We start from the raw sequence: 25,530 nt of genomic DNA on the forward strand, positions 1-25,530 counted from the left end.
ATATGTTGATGTTGCCACATATTCCAGTTATATCACGGCGTGTCAGCTTAATGTGGGAGGAATGCCCGAGGTGATGCAGGTATAAGACGTTTAACACTTCGGTGAAACCAATGAGCACGGGTATGGTGCTGACAAACCTAGAAACATAATCGGGGCGAACCGGGATTCGAACCCACAATCATACCATTGTAATGCCTCTTGTGATTCTAAACTACAATTTGTTAAATATTCATTGATCTTGTGTGGTTATTTACTGATTTCACCAGTTAGCTTTGATAAGTTGATATTATTAGCATGTGATTCCCAAGTTGAAACGTAAATGTTCACCTAGAAACCAATGCTAACACATATGTTTTATATATGTTTCAAGGGACGGTCGGGTAGCCTAGTGGTTAAAGCGTTAGCTCGTCACGCCGAAGACCCGGGTTCGATTCCCGACATGGGTACAATGTGTGGAGCCAGTTTCTGGTGTCCCCCGCCGTGATATTGCTGGAATATTGCTAAAAGCGCCGTAAAACCTCACTCACTCACTCACTCACTATATATGTTTCAGAAAATATTGCTTTGGGGATGTCTGCCGTACAGAGTTCCACATATACAGAACATATAGAGTTCCGTGCCAGCCTTGGAGTAGATGGTAGGACTACCACAACATTTTATGAAAAACCCTTCACATGTACACATACAGGAAACAGCAGTGAGCAACATTATTGGCGGCTATCTCTGAATACCACATACAAGATAGAGCACTTGCGACTGTATCTACGTGATAACCGTGAGTATCCGCACAGGTAGCACTAATTATTCTGTTTGTGTTTAAACATTTAAACAGACAAGTACGGTCTTTTACATAAAGGTTTTCTTATCCAAAACTGTGTGGATGTGTTGATCGAATTGTGTTCATCGTTGAATATGGATGAATATAAAGGTATAAAAAAGTGACATTCAGGTAACCTTTTGTTGTTTTTTGCGGAATATTTCAGCTGAAGTAAATGATCGGATCTGTTGCGGTCACACAATGTATTCCTATTGTAAGCAACGTCCCCTCTGTCGGGGTACGATGACACTCAACACACCGAGTAAACATAGCCTGATCACAGATCATTTGTTTTGTTGTAAAAAAGCATAATGCAACTGGCGACCAATTCTAATCCGGGATGGGAAGTTTGCTGGCTATTGTGTAGTAAATAATGTCATTGAGCAGTTCCTTTATAACCATAACCCTTATAGGCATACAATCGGTCATTCTCAATTTGATATAAAGTAAACACATTAAGAATCTTAGGAAGAAACAATAACACGGATATGATATTCATACGTTACCCATATTTCTAACTGTCATCAACTTAATACGCGCCTATATCTAACGCCAATCAAGGACCAGAAACACACATAACTCTGCAGTTAAAACTGTACACATTTATAGTTCATTTTGTACAGCCAACCATCAGACCAGGTACAACGGCATGGAGATACTTGTGGGTAGCCATATGTGCTACAGCTGGTCATCAACTGAACGTCCTCCTTCTATAGCTAACGTCAGCTGCCGCCAGCCACTGACAGGGAACACCGTCACTATACGAGTGCCAGATGGCTTAGATAAACAACTTACTTTGTGTGAGGTGCAAATATTTGGTAAGTATTGGATATTTCAACTGATAGTTATAATAACCCTATCATAACTAGCCATGGCTTATTACTTTCGTATAGGCTTAAAGATTTGCGTTTTAATTACATTGTATACTCACACGCAAAAGAAACGCAAGTAGAGTATGCAGTATAGATGTTATTTATTTTCAACAGTAAAGACAAGAAATACTAATAGGGCAAGATTGAAAAAAAAATTGACTGAAGACAGTTTAATGGATTAAACGGCAGATGACATAATTGGTTTTTTTCAAATGTTAATGTCAATACCTAAAATGTCAGTCAATACCTAGTGTGACCACTATTAGCATTGATCACTGCCACACATCTCCGGTACATTGAGTGGATCAGACGATTTGTGAAGGCCCTAGGGATCCTCCTGCACACATCCAGAGCAGCTGCCCGTAGTTCATCGGCAGTTGGGCGCACATTGTGCAGACGCCTTTGAACCTCATCCCACAAGTGTTCGATTGGGTTCAGATCAGGGCTGACAACGGTAGAACACGGATGTTGTGTTATTGCAGAAAGGCCATGGTAGCTCTGGCAACATGGGGACGAGCGTTGTCCTGCTGGAAAAAGTGTTGTTGATGTTGTGCAAAAAATGGAACAACATGGGGTCTGATCCCTTGGTCGATATACCGCTGAGCAGTGACGCCGTGTCCCCGACCTTGACCAACATTCAGAAAGCACATGGGTCCAAGTCTCGCATTAAGTCCAATCCCTGCCCATATCATGACGCTAGGTCCACCCCATGGATCCCTTTCCACAACGTTTCTGTCAGCGAAACGATCACCTCGACGCCGCCAAATTCTTACTCTTCCGTCTGCATGGGAGACACAAAAGCGACTTTCACCACAGAAGATGACACGCCTCCACTCACGATGACGCCAATTGTGATGACCCTGTGCTCATTGAAGTCGTGCTTGTCGATGCCGTGGTTGGAGAACAGGACGACGTGCAGGTCGGCGACATCTGAGGTTGTTGGAACGGAGACGTCGGATCACAGTGTCCCGGCTAATGTGTCGATTATGAGTTCCTATGGTCTGTCGAGCACTTTCACTTGCAGTTAGGAACGGATGTCGCTGGTGTTGGCGAGTAATCTGCGGAGCTTATCGAGGTGTGGTGACCCTAGGACGACTGATCCGAAGTAGATCATCTGTGGTCTGTGTAGCATTGTATCGATGCATGAGACGGTAAATTGTTGTTATGTTAACGTTGAAATGACGGGCAACATCTTGGACAGACTCTCCAGGTTCCAAACATCCGATACGTCCATGTTATGGTTCCGTGTTTGTACCTATTTGCTTAAAACCACTTGCGTTTCCTTTGCGTGTGAGTATACATTGATAGTACTAAAAACATCGGAGGAACGTCTGTATGTGACGGTAATAGACATTCAGCTGTCTTGGTCAGTAACTTCCGACAAGTATGGGGACCATGTGTAGCTAAGACAGAAAAGTATCAAACTAACTTTTTATATACATTTCAGTACCATTGTGATGTGTTAATGTCGCTTTTCATTTTTTTCGGTAACCTTTCATCAATTCAGTTTGCAGTGACGGCTGGTTTGGTACCAACTGTGACAAACAGTGTCGGTGTCTGAAGAACTCAGAAGTCTGTGACAAGAACTCAGGACAGTGTCTCGGTGATTGTGATTATGGGTACACTGGCATTGGATGTCAGACAAGTAAGAACCACACTTATGCGGTTGTTCATTGTTTCTGTAGAACGTGTAAACTCGATATGATGATATTATTTGAACAGCAACCCAAACACAAAAAGATAGCCATTATTTATGTATGCCGTGTCATTTTCAATGATCTTGATGTATTTGGTTACTAAATGCCAATGTTGAAATATGCTTTGTACACTATGATTGAACATATGTAAGTCTAGCTATAGAGTTTTTGGCACTTAAATTAACAAACGCTTCCGCACAAAACACTTGCATGTAAATACACCGATCTATCGATAGCTTACATATCGACGCATATAACAATGGTGGGGCGAGGGATGTTGGAACGGAGTTCGTCCGTCCTCGCGTCCGTCCTTTCCGTCTGTCCGTCCGTTTCTCAAAGGGGACAAATTGTCTCAAAACTAGTCAGAGAAATGAAATTTTACACACTGGTGCCACTGGGAATGATTTCAAATTGATGTCGTAAATTCAGTTTTTACAGAGTTTTGGCCCTTGTTCCGTGATTGTCAACCTAGTGCATTCTACGTTTCTCAGAAACTACTGAATTTACTTGAATGAATCCAGGAGATACTTGTCAAGAGTTTAAAAATTGGTCCCGTCAATAAATTGTTTACAGTTACAGCCTTAGGTCCGTGTCATTTGTGCAATGGGGACAAGTTTTCTCAGAAACAACTGAAGTTAGCTTATCTAAGAGATACTTATCAAGTATACTGTATTAATTTCACGTTGAACATTTTTTTCTGACAAAAAGCGGCCCAAGTGCCTATCGCTTCTGTAGGCTTCATGTTATTGTTTCCAGTGAAAGGGCCTTTTGTGTTTACAGTACACTACGTTTATAACGAACACGCTTATAACGAAATGAAGGATATAACGAACTTATTTTTTAGTCCCGCCCATTTGATGTATATATGCTGTTTATATGCTTATAACAAACTTCGGTTATTACGAACTAAAAGCACTGGTCCCTTTGAGTTCGTTATAACCGTAGTATACTGTATTAATTTCACGTTGAACAATTTTTTCGGACAAAAAGCGGCCCAAGTGCTTATCGCTTCTGTAGGTTTCATGGGGCTCTTTTTATAGTTTATGTTCACTACTATACTGAGAGGCAATGAAAACGCAATCAGCATGTTTTATCATAGAATAGTAACGGAGGAGAAAACAAAGTGATTAGTTATTGAAAAATGTTACTTAGCGTGATAATTGTCCTCTGTCGTCGTGTGTACAGACGTGTTTGGTTGTGTGCACACCATCCTGAACAAAACGCCAAAACACATCTTCAGCTTGCAGTCCGAAATGTACGTGCATGACATGAATTTTGAATTGCATGCAAACAGTACACATTTTCCCCTATAAAATCACATCATGATATGAAACTGGTGTCCATGCCACGGTTAACCCAAGTTTAGCGACACCAGGCCATTGGAATGCTGCGAGCTGGCACTCCACAGACTGACGGTTGCACAACACTTCAATGTCCATCCATCAAATGTCAGTCGTCTCAGAAGGCGCTACCAAGTCGATCAAGAGGATCGGCCACGCCCAGGCGTTCAACGGGTGACAACAGGACGTCAGGATCGCTATCTTGTCATGCAACACCTCCGACTTCGATTTCAAACAGCTGTACAGACTGCTAACAACACTATCGGAAGCAGAGGAAGATTCACCAGCAGTCGAACTGAGCGTCGACGTCTTGCTGCAGCAGGGATACGGTCACGTCGACCGTACCAAGGTCAGATCTTAACGCATAATCACAGACTTCAACGACAGCGATGGGCTGCAGCAGGTGGTTTTCTGGGCAACGTCGGTTGGAGGAATGTTGTTTTCTCTGATGAGTCTCGCTTTAACGTCTCTTTCTCAGATGGACGGCTCCGTGTGAACCGACGTCAAGGTGAACGTTATGTGCGACCTTGTGTTATTGAACGAGATCGCTTTGGTGGTGGAGGAGTAATGGTTTGGGGAGCCATAAATGCTGTGTTTAAATCACAGCTTGTCATTGTGCAAGGTAACTTGACAGGCATTGCAGTATTGCAGTATCACTGGAACGCAATCCCGGCTCATTTCATCCGTCGTTTATGTGATTCCATGCCAAGGCGTTTGCAAGCTTGTGTTCGTGCTCAAGGTGGACACATCAGATACTGAGGGTCTGTTCAATCTCTCTCCTGTAAATGGGGTTGGAACTGATGATATTGGACACTGCTTTATGCAGAATTTCTCTATCGTGATCAGTCTTTGCTAATATACTTAATACAAGCTTTGAAATTTTCTTATGTTAATAAAATTCACGTTTTAAAATTGGATTGCGTTTTCATTGCCTCTCAGTATATATGAACAAACAAACTTCAAATTTGCCTCATGGCGGGGGACAGTGCTAACGCTGTTTTCTTGTTTTATCTGGGGACAAGTCGGCATTGTACCACATGGCAAATTGCTAAATGTTAGTGACACAGAGGTTAAAGTATTTCCCACTTAATTGTGCGTCTTAAGAAATGTATATACTACCGACAAAAAGTAAGGGAACTGATAAAGCGAAGGTGTAATGACGATAAATGTTTGTAAAATACATTTAGGGCGCATGATCAATATCTGGTGTGTCCACTATTTTGGACGATACATGTACGACACCTTGATAGCATACTGTTGTTAACCTTGCGTATGTTACCTTTGGTATTGAAAACCATTCTTCGTAAAGTGCTACCCCAAGCTAGGCCATGATGATAGCGGGTACAAGGTCTCTGGTGTACGCTCTCCGCCCGAGAATGTCTCACAGATGGTCTATTAACCACGACCTGGACAATCGGCGACGACCTGGGCACGATGTGATCTCGCATTGTCATCTTGCAGTTCAAAAGTTCTGCCGATAATTCCAAAGAAAGGAACAACGTTAACGACGGGACGCATAATTTCGTTAACAAATCGCTCGCCAGTCAAACGTCCATTCACAAAAACCTTATCAGTTCGCCTGTAATGTGTGATTCCGGCCCACACCACGACACTACCGCCCCCTTACCGATCATGGTCAAGAATTGTTGTCCTGGCATGCCGCTCGCCGCTTCGTCGCGAACAACGGTTACTGCCATCTTTAAATCGGAGGAAAATATACATGGTGTAACACCACCGGGTCACAGCCATTCCCTAGTATTGTGTAGACCACCCCACTCTTTGACGCCTGTGGTAAGCTGTTAGGGTCACACCCTTCACAGGGCGCCTTGCATTCAGGCGGGCTGCATAGTAGATGTTGAAATTCGCCTTATTGTTATTGTAAGGAATTCTCTATAGATAACAGGAACATATCTGAATCTATTACGTAGTGCAGTTAATGTAATGAGAAGATCGTGTCTTGGTGTCGTGTTTTTAGTCCTGTCACTCCCACTCCAACCGTTTGACGGTTTCGTCCCAAAGTCGAGACAGTACACAAATTTAAAAAAAACAACGTTTGGTTAATATCTTACAATTTATACTTTTATTTCTATCATGAAGAGAAAAACACTGACATTATCAGATATATCTGTCTATTTCTATAGTATGTAAATTTAAAAAGAGAAAAACTCAATTGTAAATCTGATATAAAATGAGCATCATGATATTGCATGTATTTTGGGCCAGAGGCCTTTTACTGAATAACAAGACTAGGTCTGTAAAGACTCCAAGGCCTATTTCAAATACACTGGCGAATGTCAGCATGGCTGTATTAGTAACTTTATGGAGCCTCAAGATGAAACGATGATGAATATGAATACGTAGTAAGACAAAAATTTATCAACCTTGCAAATATGTCTTAGAAAGTAAAATTTAAAAAATCTGAATAAACTTTTGGCAGCTTAACTGATTGAGGGGGCACTGGTGGCCCAGTCGTCTGAGGTGCCGCGATTCGCTCTGCAAAGATGCGTCCCTTGGGCACGCCAGGAACCTATGATTGTGGGTTCGAACCCCGGTTCGCCCTGATTATGTTTTCTAGGTTTGTCAGCACCATAGCCGTGTTCATGGGTTTCATCGAAGTGTTAAACGTCTGAAACCCGCATCACTTTGGGCTTTCCTCCCACTTTAAGCTGACACGCAGCGATATAACTGGAATACTGTTAAAGGCGGCATAAAACCCAATTCACTCACTAATACTAGTTGCAAGACGTTCACAGTTGGACTACATCTCAATAACTAGCATTTTGAAGTTATAATTTCACAAACATTTATATCTGTTTCTTTGGCCGTCACAGAGGAAGTATTAAACTGGGGACTTCCTGTAGCAATCACCCTGGGCACGTTGCTGATATTCACGGTGATCGCGGCAACTATCTACATCAAACGGTAGGAATAGCTGACTCTGTCATAAGAAATCACGTTTTCGAAAGGGAAAAAAAGGATTTTAATTACTTATCCTTTGATTAACAAACTGTTGTGTATCAAACTATTATGTTCATAAAAATAGTACTACTTACTAACCACTTATTATTTTCCTGCACCATGAAAAACCTCTTGAAGAGGTCAAACATTGCGAATGAACCCTAAAATACACAGCCTTCCTTTAAAAGAAGGAAAACGTTATGTTTTTAAATAGTGTCAAGGATTCTGCGGAACGGCTAGCATTTCCTCGGTCAAGACTGTTTGTCCTCACTAATTTGTACCTCTGTGTACTGAATCGTTTATGGTGAAATATTTATTTCGTCACTATCACAGTCATTTCAACAAAATTAAATTAACTAAAATGCTGTATTAATTATATCAACCAGATAGTTTGAAAATTAATTTTGTACACAGAGGTACAATTAGTGAGGACAAACTGTCTTGATCGAGGAAATGCTTGTTCTATGAATAACCGTTCTTACACTGCTAATGAGTGTGGTAGCGTCTTTGTCAACTCCCATGTTTTGTATACTAGGTTACTTTACCGGTATACATATTGGCGTTGTATTTGAACTATCTTCTTGTGGTATTATTAGCTTTTACTAATATGTGCAAGAGAAAGCGATAAACATCGAGATAATGTGTATGTGAAGGCTCAGCTTTCACACTACAATTACAAAATGTGCAAACTTACAGTACTACAGTCACTCATGTCATAGATGTCAGATGCCATCCGACCCGTGAAGATCCGGGGTTAAATAGGTCTTCAGCAACCCATGCTTGCCGTAAAAGGCGACTATGCTTGTCGTAAGAGACGACTAACGGGATCGAGTGGTCAGGCTCGCTGACTTGGTTGATGCATGTCATCGATCCCAATTGTGTGGATCGATGCTCATGTTATCAATCACTGGATTGTCTGATCCAGACTCGATTATTTTCAGACCGCCGTCATATAGCAGGAATATTGCTGAGTGCGGCGTTAAACAACAAACAAACAGATGCCATCCAACGTGTGTATAGTGGTTAAGTACGTTTCGAATCGTTACCCTTCACGATATATCACACGTCAGTCGTCTCAGTCTCTTATATTTTAACTGATCTTAAAGTTTACATGTTTTAGAGCATAGGCGAGTTATTTAACATTACGTTTATGTTCAATTTACTAAATTACTTTGCATGTCAGATTGATGAAACAACTGGAGGACTCGAAAACCATGATGTCTGAGGAACACTATGTGGGACTTGATGAGAGGACAACTGACCATGTATTAGGCAATACCTACGAACAATGTGAAAATATTTCACCTTACCACATTACCGTTAACTAGTTCAGCGTGTAAATTGATGGTTGTATCATCTGTTATGGAAGAGGGGATGACACGCTGCAGATATGTACATCTAACATCTTGAATCAAATTAATCAAAACGATTTCTGTGTTAATTATCGCATTAAACGGTGTTTGCAAAATGCGTGTAGAAACATAGCTTGTATCTTACAGTGATAGGGATGTCAACATATCAGTCATCAGAAATACACATAAATTAAGTCAGCACATATTTTGTGAATACCACCCATTAGTTCTGCTATAATTTTGAATTTTGGTGTATCACGCATAAGAGTATATACATGTATTTCAGTCTGAACAACTGACTCAGTGCCCTCTTCGGGGACCCGGTTTTGTAATACAAAGGTATTCTGTCAACAGGATGTGCACTGCACGGTGTTAATATGATTAACCACAGGATGTGCACCGCAACATATAAATATGATTAACCACAGGATGTGCACTGCACGGTATAAATACGATTAACCACAGGATGTGCACCGCAACATATAGATAAGATTAACCACAGGATGTGCACTGTACGGTGTAAATATGATTAACCACAGGGTGTGCACCGCAACTTATAAATATTATGAACCACAGGTGTTAATATGATTAACCACAGGATGTGCACCGCAACATATAGATATGATTAACCACAGGATGTGCACCTCAACAAATGAATATGATTAACCACAGGATGTGCACCGCAACATATAAATATGATGAACCACCGAATGTGCACTGCACGGTGTAAATAAGATGCACCACAGGATGTGCACCGCAACATATATACATATGATTAACCACAGGATGTGCACTGCACGGCGTTAATATGATTAACCACAGGATGTTCACCGCAACATATAGATATGATTAACCACAGGATGTGCACCGCAACATATAAATATGATTAACCACAGGATATGCACTGCACAGTGTAAATATGATTAACCACAGGATTTTCACCGCAACATAAAGTTATGATTACCAACAGCATGTGCACCGCAACATATAGAAAGGATTAACCACAGGATGTGCACTGTACGGTGTAAATAGGATTAACCACAGGATGTACACCGCAACATATAAATATGATTAACCAATGGATGTGCACTGCACGGTGTTAATATGATTAACCACAGGATGTGCACCGCAACATATAGATATGATTAACCACAGGATGTGCACCGCAACATATAAATATGATTAACTACAGGATGTGCACTGAACGGTGTAAATATGATTAACCACAGGATGTGCGACGCAAAATATCAATATGATTAACCATGTATGCATATTTCACCGGTAAAAGCACACCTGCATGTATAATTTAACAATTTGTACATTGAACAGGATTCTCACACTATTTTTATGCTCAGTTCGCAGTTTCACTCTACACGAGTCCATATTTAGATACCGTGTATTCCAAATCGTGTGTTCCAAAGTGAGTTGTAATAAGAACGGCATCTAACAGGAACTAGTGTAGTAATTTATTTATTAATCTCTCACATATCATTTTGCACATTATACTGGCTATGTGGTTGCATCAGGAGACAGTTTATCTGTTGAGACTTTGGTTGAAATTATCGTTAGGCTTTGTCATCCATTTCGTCTGTCCCAAAGATTCAGGACAGTGGGCTGCATTGGTTGACATGAGCATACCGTAACGACTACCCGAGGGGCGCTACGTTCATGTGCATCACAGTGTTCAAGGTCGGAGTGACGCGGCGATGAATGTTGTAATGATCTTTCGTCATAATGTCTTGTATCGTAGTTATGTTCCGAACCTTTATAATACTTGCACTACTCCAATATATAAGTGACGAGTCTCTCTATTTCAAACATACGTGTTCGGGAGTTTTGCGATAGATCCACAGGCAACTACAAAAACCCAACGGTACTGTTTTTAGTGGGAATTAGTGTGTGTATCAATTTTCTGACAATTGGTAGTGCCCCTCGGGAGAAGATGTTTCCCTTTGACGTCGAGGACAGCTACACTTCACTGTTTAAAAATCAAAGTACTCGTATATCTGATCTTTTTAATACCGTGTCTTACCACTTATTGTTTGCATTTTGTAAAGAAATTAAACTGTATAGACATATATTTTAACTTTTGAATGTCAGGCTTTACTGTTTACTGCGATAATGGACTCAAGTTTCAGTGATTTTAAGTTTACTTTCTGTGTTCGTTTATCCTTATAGACAAATGTAATCTTTCTCTCGCCGCGAATAGCTGCTGGTGCGGCTAAAAGCAATATTAACTCACTCACTCACTCACTCATTGAAACACGTGTTCTCAATGTTGGTTACATCACAGCTATGTATTGTTGAACTTCCCCAAAAACTCTTTTTTTAAGTATTTCAGATTTATGACCCAAAATTTACCTTTCAGCTGTTTGCTTCCCAAAAGCGTGGTATTTTCATACAGTTTTAAGTAAAGGTTGGTGAATTTAGTAGCTAGACTTTATATTTCACAAGTTCACAAATTGCACACCTTCATCAAACTCAATATTATAAAAACATACTTGCCCCAAACTGGAAACTTTGTCTGATTCATCCGTTCATTTCAAACCATCATCAAAACAAACGCCATTGAAAAGAGTATTCCGTGACCCTGGACTTGACAGTGGCGGATTCAGTAAATAGCATGGCTGTCTACGAAATCAGTTGTTTGCATAAATCTATAGCAACTTCCCGTGTCACCATGTGAGTGGTACATTTATATTGCTAAAAACCGGTGAGGACACTACCCTCAGTACATGTAACCTAAAAACACATAATATCCAGCCAATGTGTTTGAATACATGATATGTGAAGTGGAGATTCATACGATACATCATTTTTAATATGTCAGACCCGACGTATCACTTTACATCCACTCATTCAAGTTCCCTTAATGCCCTGTTGCAATTTTAGCAGTCAACACATCTTAGTGGACTTGAGTAATTGCGTTTGTTTCTGGTGTGCAGGTCACTGTACCATGAAATGCAAATGCAAGTACATTTGTTCACATTTTTGGGGTGCCCATTCCGACTTTCAATGTCAGATCAAACGTTTATTAGTATGAAGGCTATTGGCCCATATACAGAAATAGAAAACGTACACCAGCTTTTGCACATGAATAGTATATCTTAATTTGATGCTTTTTTGACAAGAAAGGTCTTGAATTATCAATCAGATGAGTATCTGAGGAATATTGCACACGCAGATAATCATGTATTATGAGTTTATAAGAATACGGTATTAAGGTGAAGGGATATTTATATTTCATCCCTTGATTAGGACTAAGAGGACATGCAGGTAAAACATCATCTTGTATCTCTCTGGGAACAGTCTGTTGTTTACCTAACAAATAGGGTCTTCTTTCTCGAGAGTCCAACATCACGATTACGGATCGTTTGTGCCGTCATTCTTCTCAAACAAGGATTAGTAAACTCTTCCGCTACCCATGCTTAAGGTGACTATGCTTGTCGTAAGAGGCGACTAACGGGATCGGGTGGTCAGGCTCGCTGACTTCTTTCCTTTTTTCTTCTTTTTATTTTTCTTCTTTTTATTTTTCTTCTTTATTCATCTCAGCAGGTACAGCATTTATATATACATGTCATGTCAATACAATTGTGGTACATGGATTTCAAAAAGTGTAAATCTGTCCAAACAATAAATTCTTGCCTGTAAAGTCCACGTACGGTATCAGTGTATCACTGTTCAGTATTTAACAAAGTGTGGAAGGAAGACCAAAAACTAAAAAAGTTTGCATAGTTATAATTTGTGAATGACATTACCTTTGTAGCATTGTAATAACTTTTTATCTCATGCTGTATGTGTTCAAAATGTGGCCTTAATCCTTTCCTACATTGTCTGCATATTACTTGTTTTGTTTTTAAAAGTACTATATTCAATGGGTTGTTGTGTTTGCCTTGAAATCCAAACCAAACATTTTCTCCTATTTAAATCAATGGTTCCTTCCACAACAGATTTTAACCAGATATACAGTCTCTCCCAAATCTTTCTTACATGTTCACAATCATACAACATATGGATTATAGTTTCAGGTTGATTTGTACAGAAAGCACACATAGGAGAATCAGCATATCCAATTTTATATAAATATTTGTTAGTTGTAAGAATGTAGTTAATAATCTTAATCTGAAACCATCTAATATCCTCACTTTGAGTGCAGCTTTTTGCCATCAATATATGTTCTTTCCAATTTGTTTCACTAAATGTCTTATTTAGTACACTTTCCCATATTAGGCTCGCTGACTTGGTTGATGATGCATGTCATCGTATCCCAATTGCGTGGATCGATGCTCATGATGTCAATGACTGGATTGTCTGGTCCACACTCGATTATTTACAGATCGCCGTCATATAGCAGGAATATTGCTGAGTGCGGCGTTAAACTAAAGACAAACAAACACATATTACATAATCAAAGAACATTGATATTTTAAACACAATAATACACCACTGCAAATCGTTTCTCTCCCATCGGAATTCCAGGGTAGTATAGATCCCCAGCATCACATGCTTATCGTGTGAACCGATTAAATTGGGAATCGATTGGTTACAATGTCTGCCCGGACTGATCCTGTCTCACCGTACCCCACCAGCGTGAAAAGTGTTGCTTACGCTATCAACCATTGTTTTTCTGACTCACTTGTCGATACACAACCGTGATATACGATTGACTAATGTTAGAGAACTACCTTGCTATCTACTATGCTCCCCCAACCTGAATAATTCAACCATGTCTCACGTTTGAGCAATATATTTGATTTCTTAAATTTCTAGTTTTTGAAAATGTATTTTAGATTTCATAATTCAATTTCACAATGTCATTCTCTGTTGATAAGTAATATCCCTTACAAATAATATCTCATATGTATGACCTAAAAGCTTATGGAAGCATTAGTCCTTCACAGAATATCAGGAGGACCTATGATTGTATACCTGAGGCTAATAGTTGTGTGCCGATTATCATACAGAAACCATCGCCTGCAGAAACTGTGCGCCGTTCATTGATATCTCTCAAACCCAAAGTATAAGAAGTTGTCGTCAATTTCATCTTGTTTGAGGTCAATATATTCGCACAAGGCAAGGTAAATAATATTTTTGGAATAAGGCTTCACACCGACACGGAATAAGATATGAACCTGAGTGATTAGCCGATACAGCTTGCAGGTTGAAGCAGTAAATATTAATCGATTGAAGCGCCCCAAAAAGGTCTTGTAAATACACAGAAAGCATGCTGCCGTGGTGTATTTGTTATAAAATTTTGTTTCAGGAAAGTCTATGGGTGAGTGAGTGAGTTAATATTTAACGTCACATCGGCAATATTTCAGCCATATCATGACCTGGGATAGTCTATGGTACTTGTGGGTACTTGAATAGAAAGTGCGTGCATTTATATTTTATAAACAATCGATAATAACATCCAATGTTTGGCCTGCAAGTTCCCGACATTTTATTGGTTGTTTTCATTTAAAACTTTGTAAGGTTTACTGTAATAATGAGAACAGACAGCTCCTACTTGCCGATTCATCACAACATGGAGTTCCGGCCTGAATGGGCCACTGCGCTCATTTACTGTGAAAAGACATCGTCTATCAAATTCAGTATGTAAGAGGGGTAATCGCATAATGGTTAAAAAACAAGGTGTAACATGCAAAACAGGAAATGAGTGAGTGAGTTGGGTTTAACGCCGCTTTTAACAGTATTCCAGTTGTATCGCGGCGTGTCAGCTTAATGTGGGAGGAAAGCCCGAAGTGATGCAGGTCTCCGTGAGACGTTTAAAACTTCGGTGAAACCCACAAGCACGGGTATGGTGCTGACAAACCTAGAAATATAATCGGGGCGAACCGAGATTCGAACCCACAATCATATATATAGATTTCTGGCGTGCCTAAGGGACGCAACTCTGCACAGCGAAAACAGGAAATATATTGGAACCAAAATTATTCACATTGTTTTAAACATGATGTATGTTTTGATTGAACATTTCAGAAACATTTTTTTTTTGTAAATGTTATTTGGCAAACAAAAAGTTGGCCGCCAACTGATGATGCCTCGCATCAAAGTGTACTTGTGTAATATGTCAATGTTATGAATGCAATGCCCTCTTTCCAAAGAAACGTAAAAACAGTTAGAAGTGACTCGGTTTTCATTTATTGATGCGCTGTACCACTCATTGCTATCAAAATTATTATTCGAATTCCCAACACCTCTACCGACTACACTTAACAACAGCCGCCAGATGAAATATTTATAAGTTTGAGTGTTACACAAAGCAACATGACAGATGTTTTCGATCATACCCCTTTTCCGCTAGAAGTGGATTATATAAAATGTGTTTTTAAAGAACGTATCATCAGTATTACTTTAATAGTATGTTTCTATTATTATAAACAAACCCCGCACTTTATATACCAGCATTATTCTGGTACCTGCTTTAAAAGATCTCGCTACACACATAAAAACAACAACTTCAGGCGTCTATATTGATGGAGTATACACATTCGTCTTGTTTGGTACTCGAACAGCAGAATTTCTTAATTGTACACTACTATTAGAAGGGGCACGGGTGGCCCAGTCGTCTTAAACGCCGCGATTCGCGGTGCAGAGTTGCGTTGCCAGAAATCTATGATTGTGGGTTTGAATCCAAGTTCGCCCCGATAATGTTTCTAGGTTTGACAGCACCATACCCGTGCTCGTGGGTTTCACCGAAGTGGTAAACGTCTGAGACCTGCATCACTTCGGGCCTTTCTCCCAACTTAAGCTGACCCGCCGTGATATAACTGGAATACTGTTAAAAGCAGCGTTAAACCCAACTCACTCACTCACTAATATTAGAAAAGAGTTCAGTGTTTGGGTGCAAAGGCGATACCGGTACCACTTCCTCTCGGAGAATAGGACAGTCTCTTTTCGATCTCTTTGTGGGCGATGTTTTTTTATGAATTATAACAAACACTTTCAAATTATGCATACCATCGCATAAGGTCGTTTTTTTTATAAATTGATGAATGTTACACTCTGATTAGAAATATATAAATGCCTTTTCTCTAGTGTCTTTGCATTTGTCTGACATAAAGGAACTAGCTCGGTTTCGCGGGTACCATTGCATCGTACCTCAGTCGTTTCTAAAAGTAGATTATAGCAGTTGATATTCATACCCGTGTAGAAAACGCCACGATGGGAATATTAAGGTACTACTGTCTGCAATAAATGCACCGGGCGGTGGGGTAGCCTAGTGGTAAAAGCGTTCGCCTGTCACGCCGAAGACCTGGGTTAGATTTCCCACATGGGTACAACGTGTGAAGCCCATTTCTGGTATTCCCCGCTGTGATATTACTAGAATATTGCTAAAAGCGGCATAAAACCATACTCACTCACTATACATGTACACATTGCAACTTAGGTTTTTAGTCAAAAGTGTTTCTTTTTTAATAATCACGAAGCTATTGTAATTTTTTATTTACACCAGCACACCAGCACACCAGCACACGTTCATTACAAGAAATATGTGGTGAGGTGAGGTGAAATGGGGTTTAACGTCGCGTCAAAGATGATTGCACTTATTTAGCGACGTGCATGTACGTGTGTGTGTTTGTGTGGCTGATGCCGATTTATAGTGCTTGCTCACTGAGATACCATGCCGCAGTTTAACATGAATACCTCACTCAGACACAGTATACTGACTCCGAGCCGACCAGTCCTTGTTTTAGCCCCTTAATGCCGAGCGCCAGACAGGGTAACAACAAATATCATCTTTTAACGTCTTTTGGTATGACGCGGTCGGGGATCGAACCCCGGACCTTCCGCTCTCCGGGCGGACGCTCTACCCCTAGACCACGGAGGCGGTCACAAGAAATATGACATATATCATATAGTTTCTCCCCACCTAGCTCAGGGACGGCTCAGGGACGGGTTACCACCCCTTCTTTTGCGACTAAAAAAGTAGTTTCGTGTTTGCAAAATCATCAAAAATATAAACAAAAATAACCAAAAGTATTTAGGGTCGCGAAAATTTTGTATCATACATATATATACAAAATCAACATTAACAAAAAATATTCTTGAAAACTTGGAAGCGAAAGAATACACGCTGGTAAAGAAACAAAAGTGGCGCTTTGCGAAACGAACAGCGTCGATTGACGAGTTAAGTAAGAAATTTACAATTTATAACGGAACATTTTTAAAAGAATAACAAACGACGTAAAGCCATATTAACTCAGTAAATTACCATCTGTCATTATTTTGCCTTGTCAGTGTGGAACTAACGTAAAATGGAAGTCAACCGTTTGTGAACGGGGCAGACAGATGCGATAAAGGGAGACAATTTAAAGGGAGGTCACTATTGTGTGACAATAGTTCCGTCAAAGTGTTAATTTCACAGCAGTGAATTATTTCAATGCTGTAAAATATCAATTGTTATGTTCACTGCAATAAAAATATCATTTTTCTCAAATTCGGAAACTCCGTCTTCGACACTTAAGTATATAAAAATGTTGCGCTCCTTTTTGTTCAGTTTCCAACATCAAAACTCGAGTGAGAACGTGCATTTAACACTGACACCATGGGAAGTGATCCCTTTATAATCAAGACCCGTGAAGATCCGGGGTAGAATATATAGGTCTTCAGCAACCCTTGCTTGCTGTAAAAGGCGACTTTGCTTGTCGTAAGAGGCGACTAACGGGATCGGGTGGTCAGGCTCGCTGACTTGGTTGATGCATGTCATCGTATCCCAATTGCGTGGATCGATGCTCATGATGTCAATCACTGGATTGTCCTGTCCGTACTTAATTATTTCTAAACCGTCGACATATAACTATAATATTGCTGAGTGCTGCATTAAACAACCATTAAAAACAACAACTTTATAATCACACTTTTGACACTTTTGATGGAATTTGATACCTAAATAAGAAGAAGAGGAACGATTACAATCAAGCAGTTTATTGTCAAAGGTTTTGTGTGTACAATATAGAATACACGCGATGCTAATAGAATGCTAAAAATATGAATACATGAAACATTGAATAACAATTTGTATAAGTAATGTAAATGGTTGTTATACTTAAGGGAGAAAGCTGGAATGGTAGTGAACTTAGCTGGAGGTAGAGCTAGGCACTCTTTCATGTCTGGAGAGAGTATTACATCATCATGACACGTACATTATGATCCGACCGCCTCCCTGGTCTAGTGGTAGAGCGTCCTCCCGGAGAGCGAAAGGTCCGGGCTTCGATCCCCGGCCGCGTCGTACCAAAAGACGTTAAAAGATGGTACCCTGTCTGGCGCTCGGCATTAAGGGGCTAAAACAAGGATTGATCGGCTCGGAGTCAGTATACTGAGTGGGGTATTCATGTTAAACTGTGGCATAGTATCTCAGTGAGCTAGCACTATAAATCGCACGCACGCACACACACACACACACACACACACACACACACACACACACACACACATACACACGCGTGTATGCACATCGCTATATAAGTGCAATTATCTTGGGCGCGACGTTAAACCCAATTTCACCTCAGCTCACCTCACCTCACCTCACCGCACCTCACCGCACCTCACCTCACATTATGATCCATGAGTGAAAATAAGTTAAACCATAATAAATGTGTGTGGATGTGTGTAACCCGTGAATATCCAGGGTAGAATAGGTTTTCAGCTACCCATGCTTGCCCTAAAAAGCGAATATGCTTGTCATGATGGGCGTCTAACGGGATCGGGTGGTCAGGCTCGCTGACTTAGTCATGTCACAAACAAACAAACATCTGAAGTAAGACGTGTTATTCACTAAATATAGATAGATATATACAAGATAAACGAAAATAACAATAACCTCCAACAAAGTATAATAAAACATGACATAATTGTATTTGGTGCATAACAATAGAAGCTGTACAATATCAAAGATATTGATATTCTTCTTATGATCATTTGTATGTAGTTGATTCATTACGACGTTAGATTTGATTTCGAAGTTTATCAATGCTTTTCATCGTGTGTATCAAAATATAATACGTTAAGTATCTGAGTAACAGGACTGTCACGGCCGAACATTAGATATACAGATTAACTGTCTGTCTTTATCGTTCAATATACCTTCCGATTAACGTTACTTTCATGATATTTATCTGAAACATATTGTATTCTGAAATTGTGTATATTCGGATATTGATAATCGATGGTCATATTCAAATACTTTGGATTAACTGGGGTTTTTTTGGTGCTAAACACACTTTATAAAACATACAAAGTATAGTAAACATCTTTTCATTAAAAAAATACAAGTCATGGTAAACACATTTCTAAAACACACATGTTATTGTGTATGATCTTTCATATATACATAGGTAATAATGAAGACTTCTTTATTCAAGCACACAAGGGACCAGTGCACATACACAGAGCAAATATATCTATATCTTTATATTGTTAAAGCTAATGAGATGGGTTTGATAGATACGTCTATCTTACAATAGCCTACTTTGTAGCTGTCAGTGTTCAGTCTGACGCGTAAAAGTCTACTGTTAGATATGTTTGTAGATATACTGTAGAAAATGAAAACTTTATGAATATTTTTATCCCATAAATATTTAGTTCATAATTACATAAGAAAAACTCTAATATTTATAGAAAATATTGGAACAATATTTAGTGTATTCACATTGATGTACTTTACAAAATGAAGAACATGCTGTGATAATGAAAAACATGCATTTGAGTTCATAGAAGATAGATCAAAAGTTGAAGTTAAGTTTGTGAAAATAGCAAATTATATCATTAAATTGAACTTCTATGAGACAATAGTAAATCAGTCTACAGTCTTGGTGTTATCGTTTACTGATTAGTTTTTATCGTTCAAAGACAGGGCTACTCGCATCAATTTCATGACGCATTTTTTTATGATTTACAGTATTCATGAAGACTATTTCATGTCGAACCAACCGCTGGTGGAAAAGAGGGAATTATGAGCATAAACTTGCTGAGTATTTATGATATTCATGCCAGCTTTATAACAGTGACATAACAACTACAGCTTTAAGTGAGTTGTAGGTATCTTGGAAGACTAATGGTTAGTCTCTGAAAATATTTTTAAAAACTTTTGATAGAAACAAACAAATATATTTAAATTGAAAAGGAGCCCCAGTGAGATGGGAGATTCAGACCTTGGGAAAGCCTAGCCTTGCTACATTGAGGACTATACAATTACAGTAACTGCTGGGCGGAAGGGAAAATAATATGATTTAGGGACTATGAGACAGACTGGTTCTGAGCATGTACTTTCAGAACCCGTGAACGTTATTGTCCTGTCTACGCTCTGGAGAACCGTTCCAACAAATGCAGTTGCATTAAAGTTGTTTTTGCATCAGTCTCGACTTGACCCGTTTGCGAAAACACACATTTGTTTTCTGGGTTAAAAGTTCGGGTACTGATATTGTTGATATATATCATAATTATGACCAATGATTATGATAATGTCATTCGAAAAAAAGAAAAGACGGAAATATTACGCTACTTTGCATGAGAAATGTTGTTGTTTTATATTTTTCATATTTTTGTTTTATAAATACTTAGCAGTTCGAATTCTCTGTAATGCCATTAAATCAACTTAAACATTAAACACAGCCAGAAACACATAGCGCAAAAACTGTCGATCCTGGTTGCAATGCATTGCCACTTACGGGTACATATTATTCATAACCTACAAACAGAAACAGTCGCAGTTGAACACATGCGAATCCTCGGTGAACTCTCCCTAGATTTAACGTTGTTCATAATGTGAGATACAGGCACACTATGAACTGCTCATATATTGCTGATTACAGTGTTTACAGAGGGCACTATACACGTAATATGAGAGAATGACTTTAGAACGGTAACAAGAGTTAATATATCCAAGATGACATAAAAAGAATAATGTTTGGTATATCCAGTATCAAATATGTAAGGAAACATAACAAAAGTAAATAATTAAATTCAACAGTTCTCCTTTAAGTAATTTTTCCTTACTTAAAAGTGAAGGTAAGAACACAATCTGGAAAATTCTGGAAAACTACCATGTCACTTCATAACATACAATTAACATTGGCTTCCCAGCTTGGAACGGTTTGGGTGGCAGCCTAGACATCCATAGAATAGACACTTTCATTTCGGAATGTGACAAGTAATATTTTAACAATAACAGAACATAGTCGACTACATTATAACATCACGCAGATCACTGTATAAGGTTTTAGATAAGTGATGTTTGCTAATGAGAAAGGGAATCCAGAGCCACTGTGCTCAGGTCACATACAATAAGAGGGCGGGAGAAGCTTAAGATTATTAATAAACATTGTTTTCTCACTTGAAGTCAATATCAGAAACCAATAACCGCCTATGTTCTCTAGTAATAGATACCAATCGATCACCGTCTACAGAGATACGACAGCCAGCATGTTATAATTTTTCAGTTTCGGTTTGATATTAGTTTGCGTATTTCTTGGGTATATTTGACTGCGAATGTAATATCCCTTTTCTATACTTTAGCCATTCCAGAGCTTTGCCCTTTCGCAATTATTTTGACTGAAATTCCACCTGACATTTCCGTTACTGTATTCAGTGAGAAATGACCGTGACAGCTTCCAGCACTGTTTGGTGACACATACAAGGGACACATAATCATAATAAACAGGTAATGTCCAAGTGAGGGAGGGGTCGAATACAGTCTGAACACCTGCACTGTGAAATGTGTTTAGATCTAAACATGTATAGGAATGTGTTCAATTCCTAAACGGAATACACATTTGGTGTGTTCTAGCTGAACACACTGATGGTCTAAACACATGAAATGAGCTGCAGGCTCACATCCTAAACACCACCAAAACACTTCACTATATAATCTAAACAGGTTTATAATTTAAACATGTTTACGACAATGTGCATATCATTGGGCATTAAGCCAAGTGTAGTTAAGATGAATGAATGAACAAACAACAGGAATATATTGTACAAGTGAAAGTAGGGAATTGCATCGGACATCACTTTTGTCACTGATGGGTCATGTTTTTAGGTACAGTCGTGCATGCTCTTTCTACGAAGATTTCAAAAAGCTTTAAAAGTTGTTTGATCAGTGTTACAAAATGCCAAGGTCTCAGCAAAGCTTTCAAAAGGTTTTATGGTTGACACGTTGACGGTATTTCAAAGTTTGACTCATTGGTAACGTAAAGGACTGTCCGGTGCAATTCCCTATGTTGAATGGGACACATTCAGGTGAACAATTGACTTGACTTGACATGTGTTTGTGAACGGTTTTTTTTCGATGGGGCAGGATACGCTCACCTATTTGCGAACACCTGGTATCATCATTATCTGATAGTGATTCACACATGATGGACACATGCTTATGATATCATCGGAATCTTACAATGGACTCCATTATTATGGAAATGGTTTTGACGCTTTTATCGATTTCATCAGATTATATTCGGCCCTGGTGGACTTCCACTGCGTTGACATAAGGACTGGTATTGTCAATGTGTTCGTATATGTTTTCCACAACTGGATCCCTGGTGTTCTCATCAAGAGATATGTAGTTATCTTCAGGCTTCTTTTGCAAGGCATCCAGTTGACGCTTCAGTCTGAAATGTATAGCAATAAGCTAGTAAGGCTAATCATTTCAAGATGATTAGTTACATGTTTATCCCTTTTCGAATATGAAATAGGCACCACTTGTTGACGGTACACACACGCTATTGTTTTCACTGAAATGCAATTGATCATGCGTTCATCACGCCCTTGTATAATTTGCATACAACTGCCATCAATGTAAGGAGATCTAGTAAGCCTCTGTGATTTGTATCCAATCCTAATAGTCCCTTGAATAATATATGTTTAAATAAATCGATACAATTATCGCCAGCTGTACAATATACATTCGTATACATGTATGTTTGTACCAACTGATACATTTCTGGTATACTTGACATATATGTACATACCCCTATACGGTTCGATGATGTGGATCAAACAACGAAAGTTCTGCGTGAAATATGAAATATGCTTCATGTCATAATACTGCATTGTAATGGACATAGACAAATGATAATGAACGACGAATCACCGATGGTAATAATATGATAATGGTAATTATATGATAATGGTAATAATATGATAATGGTAATTATATGATATGGTAATTATATGATAATGGTAATAATATGATAATGGTAATTATATGATATGGTGGTTGTTATCCGTCAGTTGGAGTCTCTAATGCACAATTAGCAAAGAATGGTTAATATTGCTCAATATTATGAATCCTCTTTTCATGTTCATGATATTTTATCTTTTACACATTACAAGATCCTTACCTTCTGATGTAAAAGATGGACGCCAACAGAGCGATGGCAGCCAAGACGAGAAGTGTACCGAGTGTTGCTACAACTGGCGCTTCCCGGCTTAAACATCCTGGTGTTGCCGCAAACACTGTACAACATTGTTTTTAAAACAAATAAGTGGTTCATATTCCTTATTCTTCTGAGAGTGTGGGTTCGAACCCGGGACGGGACTGAATAAAGTACTAGAGTACAATCGCAAATATAACATTTGTTCATTTGAAAACTTTCTAAAAGGCATTGTGTATTCATTTCTGTCGACCATGGGACAAATATTCACACTGGTTATGAGTTTACAAATGGCGATTTAAGGGAGTCTGTTCAAATCCTCTTGCAACAATGAAAGCAGGAAAAACACTACTGCACGATAAGCAGAATCAATAAGATTGACAGAAATAATGGTCCCTCCATTTGATATGTTCAAATCTGTTTGTTAGCAAATCCATCTCCGCCACGTGCCTCGGACGGCTCTCTGGGCAGGAAAACGTAAAGACACCCGCATCTGTCATATGTGCCATGAAAGTTGAAACACCGGGCTTTCCGCCAATAACAACCACGATACACTGTCGTCAATGTACGAAAAGCGAGCGCGACGGAAGCGCAAAAACCTGCCGTAATTCTTGTCAGCGGAGTTTATCCTTCGCCTGAGCGATCTTGTATCACCATTTTATAATGCAAATATAATCTGATGGGGACAAAATATGTGGAGACAGTGTCTGTTATACAAACGTAACTATATTATATAATACTTTTTTCATACAACATGTACAGGTACATGAATGTATTGCATAATGAACAATAATCCTGTATATACTCACAACTCAAGCACGTATCAGTAGTCCACCCTTGTGCACATCCTCTCGGACATGACCCTGTGGTCTTGGCACATATGTCTCCATTTAGGCAGTTGCCGCATTGGGAGGAGCAGTTGATACCACAGGAGCCATCTTCACAAGCTGTCCATATTAATATTTACTTTAATACTCTTCTGATAAGGAGCACGGCCTAATTACTAGAAGACCAACCTGTAGGTCCCGTGACCAAATCATGGAAACAAAGGTTTGAAAGTGTTTCTGAGTTTCCTGATGTATACTGAACAATTTTGACTTGGGCTGCCCGGTTGAAAATCCCGGGCATTTTGGGGAAGGGTCAACAAAGGTCACACAGGGATCAAAGTTCAAAATTGTGTCGATATGCATATCAAATTACTCGTCCAGTCATACTTCCGACCTTAAATGGGGTAGCTATGGCCAAAAACGTTGAAAGGTCAACGCACTTTTGGCAGTCGGTGAAATTCACAAACACAGTTAACATTGTCCGATAGTCATGATTTTAGTGTCTAATAATATGTTTTCTGACATGACAAATTCAACCAAGCAACTTTTAAAAGTAAAAAGGGTTACTTTGGCCTTGAAAATCGAAAATAAACTATGATTATTTTACAGACCGCCGTCATATAGCTGGAATATTGCTGAGTGCGGCATTAAACAACAAAGAAACAAACAAACAAACATACTCACAACTCAAGCACGTATCAGTTGTCCACCCTGGTGCACATCCTCTTGGACATTTCCCTGTGGTCTTGACACATACATCTCTATTTAGGCAGCTTCCGCACTGGGAGAAACAGTTGATACCATAGGAGCCGTCTTGACAAGCTCCTAATTGTATTACGAAGAGGTTCGGCCTGAGGCCATATTCGCTCACTCACTTACCAGAAGGTAGTTGAAATGGTTGGAAAAAAGTACTTACCCTGTGAACAGAGATCTGGTAACCATCCAGACAGGCATCCTCGAGGACATTTCCCTGTTACCTTGTCACAGACAGCAGTGTCCAGACAATGGCCACACTGAGACGCACAATTGGCACCATAACGTCCGTCTGGGCATGCTGTAGACAGTAACATGAACACCTAGCAATGAGTACAAACTCTTGTCGGGTGCAAGGTTAGGTAATGCATGAGAGATGCCGGTAAAAAGTATCTTCAGTTTGTGAGCATCATCCAATCATATCAGGCACATTTTAGCACATTGTCCATTACTCCTGACGTGGACAAAATACATGTCCACCACTTTATGCGATCAGTTAAAGTTTTAACTTTGTTTCACAAAACAACAGTGTTTATGTA

General features: G+C 39.3%; 1 protein-coding gene across 1 annotated transcript in view; it reads right to left on the minus strand.

Annotated features, from left to right (window-relative positions):
• LOC124122006 (multiple epidermal growth factor-like domains protein 10) overlaps positions 1–25,530 on the minus strand; it is a 173,190-nt gene that overhangs the window by 99,347 nt on the left and 48,313 nt on the right. The window contains exons 10-12 of the mRNA XM_048401423.1: positions 25,155–25,292; positions 24,923–25,060; positions 24,221–24,358 (exon numbers count right to left, since the gene is read on the minus strand). Of these exons, the coding sequence (XP_048257380.1) occupies positions 24,221–24,358; positions 24,923–25,060; positions 25,155–25,292 (414 nt within the window). The remainder of the gene's footprint in view (positions 1–24,220; positions 24,359–24,922; positions 25,061–25,154; positions 25,293–25,530) is intronic.

Source organism: Haliotis rufescens, unplaced genomic scaffold (assembly GCF_023055435.1).
Source record: "Haliotis rufescens isolate VD_foot unplaced genomic scaffold, xgHalRufe1.0.p SCAF_22, whole genome shotgun sequence".
In the NCBI taxonomy this organism is placed as follows: domain Eukaryota; kingdom Metazoa; phylum Mollusca; class Gastropoda; order Lepetellida; family Haliotidae; genus Haliotis; species Haliotis rufescens.